Source organism: Schizosaccharomyces octosporus, assembly GCF_000150505.1.
Source record: "Schizosaccharomyces octosporus yFS286 unplaced genomic scaffold supercont6.1, whole genome shotgun sequence".
Classification (NCBI taxonomy): Eukaryota; Fungi; Ascomycota; class Schizosaccharomycetes; order Schizosaccharomycetales; family Schizosaccharomycetaceae; genus Schizosaccharomyces; species Schizosaccharomyces octosporus.
Window position 1 is genome coordinate 4,199,897 of NW_013185619.1, and position 13,902 is coordinate 4,213,798.

Sequence of the window (13,902 nt, forward strand, 5' to 3'; positions counted from 1 at the left end):
GCCGAAGTCGGAGAAACCAGTAGATCCAAAGGGATCGAGGCGACGCCGTTGTGATTCGTAGTAAACGTTGCTCGTTGGGAACAAGGTCCAAGCAAGCGATTTTTCTTTTTTTTTTTTTTTTTTTTTTTTTTTTCAACAAAGTGTGACAAGAGACAGGAAGATGTAAATAAATAAATAAACAAAGAAGAATAAACAAAAGAAATAAAATAAAATAAAATAAAATAAAACAAATTCAAAGTAAGTAAAATGTAAAAAGAGTTTTGTTTGCTTTGCTTGTTTCATCTCTTTTGTTTACTCTTCTTGTTTGAATTGGGGTTCTTTTCCTCTTCACTATTATCACTTTTATACACATATGAATAGAATAGAATAGAATAGAATAGACTAGGTAGGTACACACGAAAATACAATTCTATACAAAAAATAAAAACCTAGATATATACTTTTTAATTAAATTTTTAATTAAATTTTTATTTTAATTTAATTCTTTATTGTTGAAATTACAAAACACATTCTACCTTCTCATACAACTACCCCCCCTCCTCTCTCATTCAATTCAAAATTTCATCATGATATTTACATCTTTACTATGTATCATTTATCCAAACAACTTTTCTATTCTTGCCTGCCATTCATCACGATATCCTATACATAAAAAATAACCAACGCTGTGTGCTGTGTCATATCATCATCACCACAAGGAAAAAATCCATCAAAGACAAAAAGGCAATCAAAAAAAATTCAAACCTCCCCGCTTAAATTCTTTCCATCCTTTTCTCTTTTCTCTTTTCTCTTTTGGCTTTCCTCGTTCTTTCTTCTCCTGTCTCTCGTCTCTCTTCTTTTCATACTTGCTTTACGCGTTGCCATACCAATTTCCGGGTCGGTTCATAAATGTTTGGTTATAAGCTCCATAGCTTCCTATTCCATTTCCGCTTCCTCCGGCTCCACTCGTCGTCGTCGTCGTTGTCCCCGTAGGATTAAATGGAAATCCAGATCCTTGGCTGCTTACATTTCCACCCTTATTGCCATTCGAAGGGTACGTTCCTTGATGTCCACCGGGTGAAGCATTCAATCCCCCTTGAGGAACATATCCATAAGGTGATGGTGCTCCCCATTCTCCTTCATTCACAAACATCCCAGGTGCTGCTGCACTACGGCTTCCTCCAGACATCGACGAGAATCCTCCAAGAGAACTGCCAGTCACTTCACGCCCCTTATCCACCGGCACATTTCCAGCTGTGTTGCCGCCTACTTGCGCCCCACCGCCAATGTTTCCAACACCTCCCCCACTCTGCTGGCGGTTGTAGATACTGCTGTGTCCCCCTAATATAGGTGGGAAATCATTCAAGCCATTCTGCATCACGTACCCTTGTTGAGGCTGTCCGTACTTGTTGTTACCATAAGGAAGCGATCCATAGCCATACGACATGTATGGAACAGGATACATAGGGGGGAATGCATATGGCTGAGGCTGTTGCGAAACCACTGGGCTTGCTGTTGCCGTCGTGTTCGGCAAGGAAGGAATCGCTGCCGCCGTACTTCCAACCTTGTTTTGTGCCATTCCATGCATCTCTGGCGTTCCATTCACGGCTGGATCATATTGAGAATATTGCGAACGCTCATTAAAGTAATTCGGTACACTTTGGCCATATGTTAACGGCGACATTCCGCTATAAGCTGCATGAGCATTTTGCTGATGTTGATGTGCCGCCGTAGGTCCAAACCCTGGTGCTGCTCCATACTCTGCATGCTGATAAGTATCAAAAGGACTCACATTCGTCTCCACCTTGTTTTCTAATGGCTTCCCAAATCTAGACGTGTATGGCAAATTCGCCTTGTCATGAACTCCCGCCATCGCTGGATCATTGCTGTAAGCACTAGCTGCAGACATCGGCAAGGAACTGCCAACTCCATATTGTTGAGGAGCAATGTCATGCATCACTGGAGAGTACATCGCCATAAATCCCCCATTGCCTTGTTTGTTTACTGTAGGAGTATTTCCCGTGGGTAAACTAACTTGAGGGGCTCCACCACCAATCGCTGCATTTGCTGAAGGATTGTTTTTCACATCAAAGTAATACGAGTTGTCGCTGACAGCAGCAGTAGGATATTCGGGAACAGCACCACTAACAGGTGCGGATGGCTGTGATTGTCGCTTTGCTGGTAAAGCTTCTGTATTGTTACCAAGAGCAGCCTTGCTATCGTCATATTGGGGAGGTTGAGGCTTAGGAGATGCATAAGTTTCCCTAGATGATTCTTTAACTTGCTTGGGAGCAAATCCTGCTGGGGGAGTTACAGGCTTATTGGATAATGATTCATCACCACCGAGGGTCAAGCTACCAAATCGGACTTGAACCTTTTCGGGAATCGCCCCAGTATTGGCGACTGGCATAACGACGGGAAACTTGTCGGAAAGCAGACGAGCAGTAGTTATTCCATTCGTAGAGCCATGGAATCCAGTTGAAGGTGCCTTCGTCTCCACAGGCTTGCTCTGGGAAGTCGTAGCAGGAGCAGTATTCGTAACGTTGGCTGGTTTGGATTCAACAGCAGGCTTGCTAACACCGGAATCAGCAACCGCTACAGGAGGAATCTTTTGTTCCTCTTGTTCTACTTTCTGTTCGTTTTGCTGAGGTGCAACCTCGGGTTCAGTAGGTCTAGATGCTAAAGGAACAGGAGGTTGCAAGGGTTGTTCAACCGCCGCAGCGTCAGATGAAGTAGAAGGCAACTTTGTTGGTTGAGTTGGTTGCGCAGCTTTAGGTAAGGCTTGCTTTCTTTTCACCTTCGCAATAGCAGCCCATGGAGCTTTGGATGACTGGGTAGGAGGAGCAACAACGGCAGGCTTATCAATCTGGGGAGGAGTAGTCTTAGCTGCTGAGGTTGAAGTTGAAGGTTGTTCAGTTTGAGTGGCATGAGTAGTTTTGGCATTACTTGAATCTATAGGTTGTTGAGTTATGTCATCGGGTTTAGAGGAAGGAGTGAAAGTCGATGCATTATCAGTATTGGGAGCGGATTGAACTTTTGAGGACTCAGGTATAGAAGAAGCAGTCGATGTCTTTGTCTGAGGGACAGCTTTTTCTTTACGAGAAGGCTGAGGTTGGTCTTGTCTAGGTGCTTTCTTAGGTTTCCGAGATGCAATTTTAGGGACCGTAGCATCGGCGTCACCCGTTTTCGACTTTTGCTTTGTTTGCTTCGTTGGCTGCTTCTTCGTTACTTGTCCCCATTGAGAGGCATGACCTTCGGTGATGTGAGCGATAGTCAACTCCAAATCATGACCCGCCTCTTCCAATGCGAAAACAAGATCATCCACAGTCCATTCGGGAAAAAGTTCTTTCAATGCAGAAATCTGAATTTTAGGGTCTGACTCGAGTTTTAACGCTTGGGACTCTTCATTTTCTGGAGAACTTTTCGACGCATTTGAAGAACCTTGTTTTCCTTTAGATACTCTTTTACCTCTGGTGTTTCTTCGAGGCGGAGCTGAATCCGCATGTATGGACTCTCCGTTCGCTACTGACTTGTTTGCGTTTTGAGGGCCTTCTTCGGCCTTTTTCGACCGAATCTTTTTGTTCTCACTCATAATTGAGTTTGTGATATCTGATATAATCTATAGCTCTTGAGAATCGACAAGAACACGCTTAGAGGTGCTTTACGACGATATTCAAGACTCTTTGTGTTCTTTTAGGGTATGCGTTTTGGAAGAGAATGAAAATGGTAACGCCAGGGCATTTGCGGAGCGTCACCCAACAGTACTCTATCCGGATAACGATGAACAGGGCAGGTTCTTAAACCCGGTGTCTGTAAACATAAGTCTGTCTATGAGGTAGGAAAAAGAAAAACTAAGAATTAGAATTGTTCCATTCTTTTTTTTTGAAAAATTTACGTTAAAAAAGAATCAGTAATTTCATGCCTATTTCTAGTCCTATGAGATCTCTCAAAAGACGAGGTAACTCCATCTCTGTATATCATGATGCCAGCGAAAGATTGCATGCAAAAGGATTTGCTTGATACAGTGTCTTTTTGTACCAGTCTAGAAATTCAGAAGTATCAGAGCTCTGCAAATCTTTACAACCCAATGTACCACGATAGTATCTGTGTTTGTTTACTAGCGTGTATAGTATGTGTATGCTATCGCAAACTTCTAGCGAAAAAACTTAAAGGATTCCTTCTACTTATTGTGAATGGAAATTCATTTAAAATATATAAATAACCTAAAAAGGACGAATGTGTTGAATTTTGAATAAAAAAATGGAAAACAATTGCTTCGGCCGGGAATCGAACCCGGGTCGCTTCGATGGCAACGAAGCATTATACCACTAAACCACCAAAGCAGCTATTGATAGTAGCAGACTATATATATATAAATATCCTTGTAAAACTACTTAGATCATTAAAACTTGTTTTAATGAACAACATGAAGGAATCTTTGCAACAAGGACTTTTTCTTTACGAATTGGCTTCCTTATAATTATTTTTGCGACTCAATCCACTTTACCAAGGAGAGGATAGCATTTACTTTTGTTCTTTTTGATGAAAAGACAATGTATGTTAGCAAGGCAGAGTCAAAATGTCCTGTTTATTTTTTAGTTTTTTCAAGAAAAAAATTAAGAATTGATCATGTTATAAAAGCATCATAATTTATTGGTAGACGGTTTTTGTTTATTCAGATGTAAATAAAAGATTTCTGTTACTTGGTCGTAAGTGAATGACATTAATTACCCATCTGGCTAATGGAACCAATATTGAAAAAAAAAATAAAAAAAAATTACAGTAGATAAACTAATGAAGGAACAAAAGAAAGAAGCTGCAAAAAGCAAGTTTTAAAACAAGCGATTGAAGCAGCTTCCTAATCTTCCTGAAGGACCACACTACTAATACTACTATTAATGCCATAGAGGTTAGAGATTCTCAATTTCCAAAAAAATATCCTAGCATGGAACAACCAAAGATCTCATCAATTTGTAGTATTGGATGAATTTTTGAGTAGCGTTGTAATTTATTGGTCATGAATGAGTCAACTGTTACTATCTGCTAATGGTTGCTTTTACTTTTATAACAATCGTTCTCATGCTCGTGGTTTATGAAAAAAATGCAATAGCATGGGGCACACGGTCTTTAAATAAAAATGAATTTATTACGAACATAAAATCGCCAGAATATACGAATAATCATTGAAATAGGTGTCGTATTCACGAAGAAAATGAACGATACATAAGCAATGATATTAGGAGAAGAGGCTGAAATTCGATTTCTTCTTTACAAGGTGGACCATTCCTGCTAATTCTGCTGTTTCCCAAATTAAATGAAAGTTTCTAACTTAACAAAACTAAATTTCCCTTACTGTAGGTGGGATATGTGTTATATTTTCAAATCCAATTGGGTTTCCTAAAGAAGTTAGAAAGGCTCATAGAAAATTGCAACTTACGAATGAAAAGAAAAAACAAGCATATGTTCAATACGATCAAAACGACCAATACCGCGGCTGAATGTATATAATCAAAGCCTCCTGACGATTTCAAAACATAACCCCCGACTCCATTCAAACTTATCAGGGTAATTAGCGCTTTACACACAGTTGACGCTCCTCCCCTTCCTTAACGTACTTCTTTGTTGCTCATCCTAATTGCATTACTGCTCTTCCAGCTTGCCTGTACCATTCCGGATATATATAAAGAATTGCTAAATATTAGCGAGCCGTTCAGAACAAGATATTGTAGCTTACCAAGGAGAAAAGTACTAATAGATCCAATAGAACCGCCAGCAAGCCCGTAAAAAGCTTTCGAATACGGAGAAACCTTGTAACCAAAAACTATGGCTAGAAAAACAAGATTATATATAGTAGTTATAATAGTCACTGTACCCATGACAGGTGTTTTCCACCACTGTTTATTTGGCGAAGGGTCAGACCTAATATTATTTTCGGGTAATTCGGCGGAATTCTGAGCGGATCCGTCAGCCATTTCTAAATCGATAAGTTTGTTTGACGCTAACGAATGAGTTAGCAACTGAATCTTTCGTTGTTTACGGAGGATGGAGGTATTCGCCCTGTTTATTGACAGGTATTGACAAGATTATTTATTTTAAACCCAACTAGTAAAAAGCAAGCATGATTCTTCATCAGAACTTTCTCAAGCTAAAATCTTTTGAAACAAGCATACAAAGCATAAACCTATCCTTTCTATTTCAGTAAATCTTACCTGAATACGGAGTACCATCAGAAGGAGACGACTGACTATTTGCCTTTTCATCATTGAGCACTTTGAAAGAGTCATCAGAATCTGAAACAGGAGTATATTTGTTTTTCATATTAACAATGGCAACCTAGTAAATCAAAAGAACACCAAGATTTACAAATGAACCGAATTCAGCTAGAATCACCCAACAATGACCGCGAGTACTAATTTCACAAGTCGTGAGGATCGGTCAAATAAGGAATTACTCCTTTTTTATAAATATAAACTAATAATACTGTTCAAAGGGAAACTCCTCGTAAAAGATAAAGCGAAGTTGAAAAACTCATGGTAATAGCTTTTCGCATATTTCAATATCATAAACAGCGACATTATGTCACTGACTGGTCACAACCCTCATTGCGATTTCTCGTAATAGTATAATCCAAAAGAGTCACTGTTTATTACAAATAGTAAACACATGGAAAGTTTTCTAGATGCGACGTCGAACTATGGTAAACAAAATTTGTACGGACAAGTGCATTTTCTTTTCATCTTTATTAAATTTATGGTAGTTAAACGATAGAAACAAACAAAAGCGATTTCTAACTGTTCATTCATTCATAATATATATATAAGCGTGCGCTTACTAACTATCGATAAGTCTCTTTAACGAACTGCATCACTTAGATGTCGAATGGGTTGGATGACAGCTTCACCTCTGCAAAGCTCTAGTCTTTGCCATTGTGGGCTTATTTTCTGGGTTTCAAGACTCTTTTTGTCATTCCTACTTTAATGTATAAACCAAGTTGACATGGAATCTTTTTGTTTTCGAAATTGCACGCTTTTTGGTCCTTTTACTTTGTAATCAATAATTTTCGCAGTAACTTAGTGATCAAGCAAAGGTGAATAAGAAATTCTTTAGTCACAGCCATGTTCAACAAAAATGAATGAAAAAGAAAAGGAAGGACATCAAAAATCTGTCGAACCAGTAAAAGTTGCTTGTTTGAGCTGTTCTACAAATTCTGACAGCGATTTACCTAAATACAGCGAAATCCCGTATTCTCATGTTGACAATATGGAGAAGGGTAGTTTACGTTTACAGTCCGATCCAGATCCAGTTCCACCATACTCAAGAAGACATCAAGAAGCTTCTATTCACATGGCGCAAGGAAACGGTTTCTTTATTCTTTTACGAGATGTCTTGTCGGCATTATTATGGTTAATTTTCTGGCCGGCAAAAATTGTGAGAATCCCGGAAGCACAACGAAGACAGGAAAATGAAACTGCTCGGCTTAGTTTCTGCTTTATTATTTCGGTCATGGTAGACTTTTGGTTTTCTTACAAATACCTTGTCCCCTTTATAAAGGAATCAATGAAAGAATCTGTAAGGTTATGGTTTCAGATTACTGTAGCAGCTGTTCTTGTCATCGTGGCTTTCTACATGTTTCTATATGTTTGTTCATGTAAGTGAACTGGTGGATTTGTAATTTAAAGTTGTTTACTAATGGAATGCTTTTAGTGTTGGTGGATTTTATCGTTATACTTATTCCTCTAGTTGCTTCTGGGGGTTCTTCACTGTTTTATGGAATATCTTCATTTCTTTCTTCGCTTTTTTCTGGCATATCTTCATTTTTTTCTGGCATATCTTCATTTTTTTCTTCGCTTTTTTCTGGGATTGGTACACTTTTTTCTGGCATATCTTCATTTTTTTCTTCGCTTTTTTCTGGGATCAATAGTGCTGTTACGAGTGCTCTAGGTTTCAGGATGCCGTCAGAAAGAAACGACTTAACGGATGATAATTGTATCCCATTAAACAGCATGTCGTCAGAGCGTGAATATCAGTTTAATAATAGTAGTGATAATACTTTCGAGCAACCGTCTTCTGAACATTCTGAGCAATCTCCAGGGTTACGCCGGGAACCTGGTCAGTCTAGGAATGTGGAAAGTAGTAGGAGTTGATTTGTACGTAAAGTAAAGCATTAATATTATAATGCCTAATATATTCGGTTGTTCTCCTGCATGCTTTTACGTATGCTTATGTTTCGTTTATTTCGTCCCTGCATATTTATTTTAGGAATGCTTATTACTGGATGATTTTGTCATTGCATCTATATAGTTAAGTTGAATTGCTTACTTTTATTTATTCGTTTGATACTCTATTTCTGATCTTTGTTATTCGTTTCATAAGTCTAGGAAGATCTTTAGTTCTTGAATTTAAGAGTAGTCATTGCATTTCCAACTTCCACTGCTATTATTACCTTCATCAAAGGGCCATGCCGACCCAAATGCCAGCCATATGCTTTAACAAAGAGCAACAAACAAATACAAAGAAAAAGAATTAAAAACGAAGCGGTAAAAAGCCTACAGCATCCCGGATTCCCATGTTGTCTCCAACCATAGTACTAACGACACCCTCAGACGGTTTCACTTCCTGCAGTGATCGGACGGGAACTGCTGTTATCGCCTAGGTGTGGCCGTAGACAAACGTCTATTTTTTCTAATAAACTTATACCATAAAACGTACCATTTTATTTGCACGACCACCATCAATGCTATGATTCATTTGTCGTCAGCAGGAACATCGATAGTAGTGCCACTCTATTCTCATGATCTTTCGCGTCCGTGTACCCTTCTTAAAAGCGGGTATCGCTAAATGAAACACTAAAATCACTTTTGTTTCGAACATGCGTGTTTCTACTTACTGGATGGACTTTTACAAGCATGATTGTATCTGTTTTGTTATTTTTTCTTTATTCTTTTCATATTATTTATGAACCTTCAGTTATTATTACTTTCTACTGCTGTGCATTTGAGCCTTGTACTGCGGTCTCCTGTGTGCAAACAAGAACGCTGGAAATTAACGGTTCCTACAGTCTACGAGTACAAAAAAAAGGTTGATTTTAATAGAGTCAGTTCGTTATGGAGTTCAACTTTTGATTGTGAACAAAAGAAAGAAAAAGGAAAAAAAAAAGAGCGCATTTTAGCAAAAGTAGCGCAAAACAAATACCTCACCTCTTGTATATTTCGAGATGTTGAAACCAGCTTTTTATTGACCATATACACGTACAAAACTGAGGTTTCCTTTTAATCTGGAATCGTTTTGACGACAATTGTTTACGTACTGCTGACAGCGGTATGGTAAACGAGTGAATTCAACATCAAACGAAAACAGCTTTTTCCGGATTCACAAAGCAGATTTCAATGTATATTACTCTTGACTTTCTTCCCTTTGGTTGTCGTTCATTTTGCGATTATATTCACTTGAGTGTTTTTACCTAGTTTGTCTTAACGATATCTGTGCCTCAATAGTTCAACCAAAGTATGGCTCTTACGGCTCATCATAAGTACGCTATTATTTACTTATTCCTGATCATTGGACTGCTAGTACTGTTTGGGCTTCTCTTCTTAGTGGAACGTGGCCGAATTTGCTACAAATCGTGGCATACTAAGAAACATGTGGAAAAAAGTGCCAAGGAGCAGAATTTAATTGAGAAAATTTATCTTTGTGTTCGAAGCTATTATTATTATACGGTGAGACAGAAGTGGCTGCGTACCTTTATAGTTATATCAGTCATTTGCGTCGTAAGTATTCCCTTTATCGGGGAAGAGACTCCTAAAGTAGGTTCGAAAACAAAGAAGAATTGGAATAGAAATTCTGTTTGCTCTCGTTTTGCCTATCTAGCCTGTGTGTTATATACCGTAACATACATCTTTAGCCTAAAAAACAATCCTTTTGCTTTAATGTTTCTGACTTCCCACGAAAAGTTGAACTACATTCATCGTCGCGTATCCATATTTGCATTGCTATTTGGACTTATTCATGGAATAGGAAATATAGGAATTGCTGTTGCCGATAATGCTCGAGACAGCCTGGCGGGCGGAATGTACCCAACAGGATACGCAATTCTAACCTTCACAGTCGTTTTTGGGGTAAGCAGTATTTCTTACATTCGGAAGTATTGTTACGAATGGTTCTTTATTTTGCACCATCTTTGCAGTATAGGGCTTTTATGCACGATTTGGCTTCATAGTGAAAATGCCGCCATCTATATGAAGGTTTGCGTCTCCGTATATGCATTCGATCGTGGTTTGCGTATCCTTCGAAGTTGTTTGAATTTTTCCACGTTTCGAATTTTCCTTTTAGATGATGATTTGATTTATATGCGTGGACGCAAACCAAGATCTTTATTTTTTTTCTTGCCCTGGGCAGCTGGAAATCATATCTACTTGAACATTCCAACTCTTAGTTACTGGCAGTTACATCCCTTTACCATGCTGAGTTCGCCTGGTGATGATTACGTTGAAATGATGGTTGTAGTACGGACGGGTTTCACGAAGCGTCTTGCTGATCGTGTCTATAAACGAGGGTCAATTAAACAGCTTTCTCTTTCGAAGGAGGAGGAGGAGGAAGAAAAGAAACTTGATTTAAGTGGATCTTCCGATAAAAGCCAGCTTTCTGAAGAACGCTCCTCTTCCTGGTCCTGGTGCCCTGTTTCCATGGAAATGCCCAGTCACCAAATGACAGTGTTACTAGATGGACCCTACGGCCCTACGACAAACCTATATAAAGATTATTCCAATGTACTATTTCTGTCGAGTGGTGTAGGTATAACTTATACTTTACCGATTTTAAAAGATATTGCTCGATGCAAGTCGTCGGCGCTAAAAGTGAAAAGAATCACATTTGTCTGGAGCTGCAGATCAAAACCGCTTCTAGTGGCCATATTTAACTTTTTAAAAGAACTCGTCAAGAACGAGACCCAAATTCAACTAGATATTACGTGTCATTATACCAATAGTTACTCGTATAAGGAGATTCCCGATATTCAATGCGTCTCGGGTAAAAATGTTTTTCTTCAAGTGCTGGACGATCGTCCTCATTTCGTTCACTATCTAAGACCATTTCTAGAAAGAGCGCAAGGACAGACTGCTGCCATTGCGACGTGTGGTTCAGAGGGCTTCTTGAAACACGTGAAAAGTGATATAGGATCTTGCACGACAATTCTCGATGATTTGTTTCAGCACTATGAGGAAATCTAAAATTGGTTTTGAAAACGATAACGTGATGCTCTCTTTCCTTATCGAGTTTACCCCCCTCCTTGCTATTTAAGCATTTTATTTATGGCTTATTATTGTTTGCAACGTTTTGTTGGTGAACGCTGTATGTATTTTTTTAAAATGTTTTTACAAACGTCCCATTTAATAATGGAAAGGTTATTTATGAACCAACACCTTCCGTCCCCTCTCAGTTTGACAGAATTTATAGAACAATACCTAATGAGCAATAAAAAAGCTTTTACGTCTGAAACATACTGATACGCTCGCCGAGCAAAAACGATAAACTCGAAATCCTACATTTCAAACATATACTAATCCTACTTCTCAAACATATACTGAAGCGCCGTCATGGTAACTAAAAAATTCTAGCAAAGAGCAAAAGTATAAAAGAAAAAAAAGTGACTACAAGGATTACAATTCAATTTGATTCAATTCGATTCAATTATTTTATTTTATTTATTGATTTATCCCGTGTTTGTCATTTTTTATTTATGATGGATCTCAAAACGTCTAAGCATGAAGTACATGAATATATATATATATATATATATATATATATATATACCATACCATTCATCTATATACGGTATGTTATGTGGAAATTGACTTACAAAAGGTTTTCTTGATCAAGCATGGCCAGTATCCATCTTCGCTCACAGTAGGATATATACAGCGACAGACAATGCATCATATACGCTCTAAGAACACTAAACTAATGTGAAACTTAGTGGTTTGCTTTCAGTCCATCAAACCTTCATGAATCTACATATGATGATAAATTAATTCTACACCGATAGGAAATTGTGCTGAGTTACATTTCAAACATTTCTTTTTCACTATCTGTCGTTTGTATTCTTATTTATTAAGTTTTCCTTTTTATTATTTCTTTCTACTTGGTCTATTGTTTTCTGTCTTGCTGTTTACTGTGACGCTTGGTGCTAACGTCGTTAGCGATCTGATAAAAATTTGATAACAATCAAAACTTACGTTGTGTAAGTGATGTAATGCTTAAAAAATCTTATCAGATTATAATATCAATGGCCAGGTTTGTACTAAGAAAAAAAGAAAAATTTCGATGCTGTTCTTTATGGAAAAGTCCACAGGCCTCTGAATGAGTCCAGAAGAACTAGACTCCTAATCGGATACGAAAAGATTGTCTGTATTTGTTGATATTTTGAAAACGTGCGTTTTTGACTATCTTTAGTAATGAATCTCCTCATCATCGTCATTTAAACTCGCCTGATGAATGAAAAAAAAAAAGATATAAAAAGGCTGTGCTGCTCCTAAACCAGCATTCATCCACAGGAATAGACTAACTTCGGTCTTAATATTATTCACAATGAGTACTGACTATACTAAAGAACAGACGTTCGTTGACCATTTACTTTCTTTGCCTTCTGAAAAGTTGAATGCAATTCGTGGTAAGCCTGAGGAGGTTATAAAGGCCATTCATGATTTTGAGAAAACTGCAGACACATTCTACATGGATGTTGGAGAACACAAGGGCCAGGCGACGATAAATGAAATACGGAAAAAGAAGCCTCAAATCATGGTTGAGCTAGGTTGTTATCTTGGTTATTCTGCGGTGTTATTTGGCAAGGAGCTTTTGCAGGATCCTACCGCTCATTACTATTCCCTTGAAATTAACCCCAAATTTGCGGAACTGGCTTCAAAAGTAATTGAGCTGGCAGGTCTATCTCACAAAGTAACGATACTTGTTGGTCCTGCAACAGAATCTTTGGTTACTTTACGAGAGAAGCTTCGAAAAGAGGTCAATGGGTTCCATGCATTTGATTTTGTTTTTATCGATCATTGGCAAAATCTATATGTTCCCGATTTACGAGTGATGGAATCTTTAGATCTAATCGCTCCGGGAACAATTTTGGTGGCCGACAATATTTACATACCCGGTGCCCCCGAATATGCAAAGTATGTTCAAGCAAATCCAGATTTTAAGCGCGAATACAATGAAAAAGTTAAAAATGCAAATGGAAATGAGTATATTGGCAGATGGGACATTTTGTACGACTCGAAAACCGTGCCTGTTGAGTTTCCTTTAGGGACAGATGCTATCGAGATTACTCGCTGCATTGGATATGCAGAGAAATGAGTCTTCTTTATTTCTTAAGGAGGTGTTTTAACACTCTTCTTTTGTTCTACTAATCGGATACCCAAAGAGAAAGACTGGAAGAATACTAAACATGGAGAGACAGTAGAACATTATATTCATGCGAGTCGATGATTATTCAAGCTCGAAGTTGATGAAGCAAAAGAAAACGAAATTGCATAGGCTTTCTACATTGTACTACAATGTTGACGTGAGGATCGAGATGTAACTTCACGCGTGCGATTAATGTAGGTTATGAGGCGCTTTGTATCGCAAACAACATTTTATAATTAGGGAAATCACATACCATTGGTATGTTAGAACATACTCTTGGAATGTGATTTGTCCTGGTAAGGATTTTTATGCTCCTCGACTTTGACTTTTGTACTTATAATACAACGTGATATATGTTGTATGTGGACGAAAGACTTTGAATAAAAATTATTTCTATATTAAACAAAAGAAATTGTTGAAAGAAAGTATGAAAAACCAGGTTTCAATGGCTTTCATGAGTTCACGTCTTTTTCATTTCGAATTGGTAACTGAAAATAAGCCGCTTGAATGGCTTTATTT

At 38.1% G+C, this 13,902-nt stretch overlaps 5 protein-coding genes and 2 non-coding genes across 7 annotated transcripts; 3 read left to right on the top strand and 4 right to left on the bottom strand.

Moving 5' to 3' along the window:
- Positions 1-582: 582 nt before the first annotated feature.
- Positions 583-3,704, bottom strand: SOCG_04475 (rnapii degradation factor). The gene has a single exon (XM_013162221.1). The coding sequence runs from the start codon at positions 3,569-3,571 to the stop codon at positions 851-853; it is 2,721 nt and encodes a 906-aa protein (XP_013017675.1). The 5' UTR covers positions 3,572-3,704; the 3' UTR covers positions 583-850.
- A 547-nt stretch (positions 3,705-4,251) lies between these two features.
- SOCG_16224 lies at positions 4,252-4,322 on the bottom strand. The gene has a single exon. It is a non-coding gene; the product is annotated as a tRNA-Gly (tRNA).
- Positions 4,323-5,054: 732 nt separating this feature from the next.
- On the bottom strand, positions 5,055-6,571 carry SOCG_04476 (uncharacterized protein). The gene is made up of 4 exons (XM_013162222.1): positions 6,189-6,571; positions 5,714-5,977; positions 5,417-5,670; positions 5,055-5,376 (listed from the first exon to the last, which is right to left on the bottom strand). Exons 1-3 carry the CDS (start codon positions 6,295-6,297, stop codon positions 5,606-5,608), a joined length of 438 nt encoding a protein of 145 aa, XP_013017676.1. The 5' UTR covers positions 6,298-6,571; the 3' UTR covers positions 5,055-5,376; positions 5,417-5,605.
- A 257-nt stretch (positions 6,572-6,828) lies between these two features.
- SOCG_04477 (uncharacterized protein) lies at positions 6,829-8,365 on the top strand. The gene is made up of 2 exons (XM_013162223.1): positions 6,829-7,627; positions 7,684-8,365. The coding sequence occupies exons 1-2, from the start codon at positions 7,108-7,110 to the stop codon at positions 8,121-8,123; spliced, it is 960 nt and encodes a 319-aa protein (XP_013017677.1). The 5' UTR covers positions 6,829-7,107; the 3' UTR covers positions 8,124-8,365.
- A 157-nt stretch (positions 8,366-8,522) lies between these two features.
- On the bottom strand, positions 8,523-8,642 carry SOCG_16225. Its single transcript, XR_001202990.1, has one exon. It is a non-coding gene; the product is annotated as a 5S ribosomal RNA (ribosomal RNA).
- Positions 8,643-9,205: 563 nt separating this feature from the next.
- Positions 9,206-11,512, top strand: SOCG_04478 (ferric reductase transmembrane component). Its single transcript, XM_013162224.1, has one exon. It carries the CDS (start codon positions 9,486-9,488, stop codon positions 11,202-11,204), a length of 1,719 nt encoding a protein of 572 aa, XP_013017678.1. The 5' UTR covers positions 9,206-9,485; the 3' UTR covers positions 11,205-11,512.
- Positions 11,513-11,760: 248 nt separating this feature from the next.
- On the top strand, positions 11,761-13,751 carry SOCG_04479 (catechol O-methyltransferase). The gene has a single exon (XM_013162225.1). The coding sequence runs from the start codon at positions 12,562-12,564 to the stop codon at positions 13,330-13,332; it is 771 nt and encodes a 256-aa protein (XP_013017679.1). The 5' UTR covers positions 11,761-12,561; the 3' UTR covers positions 13,333-13,751.
- Positions 13,752-13,902: the final 151 nt, after the last annotated feature.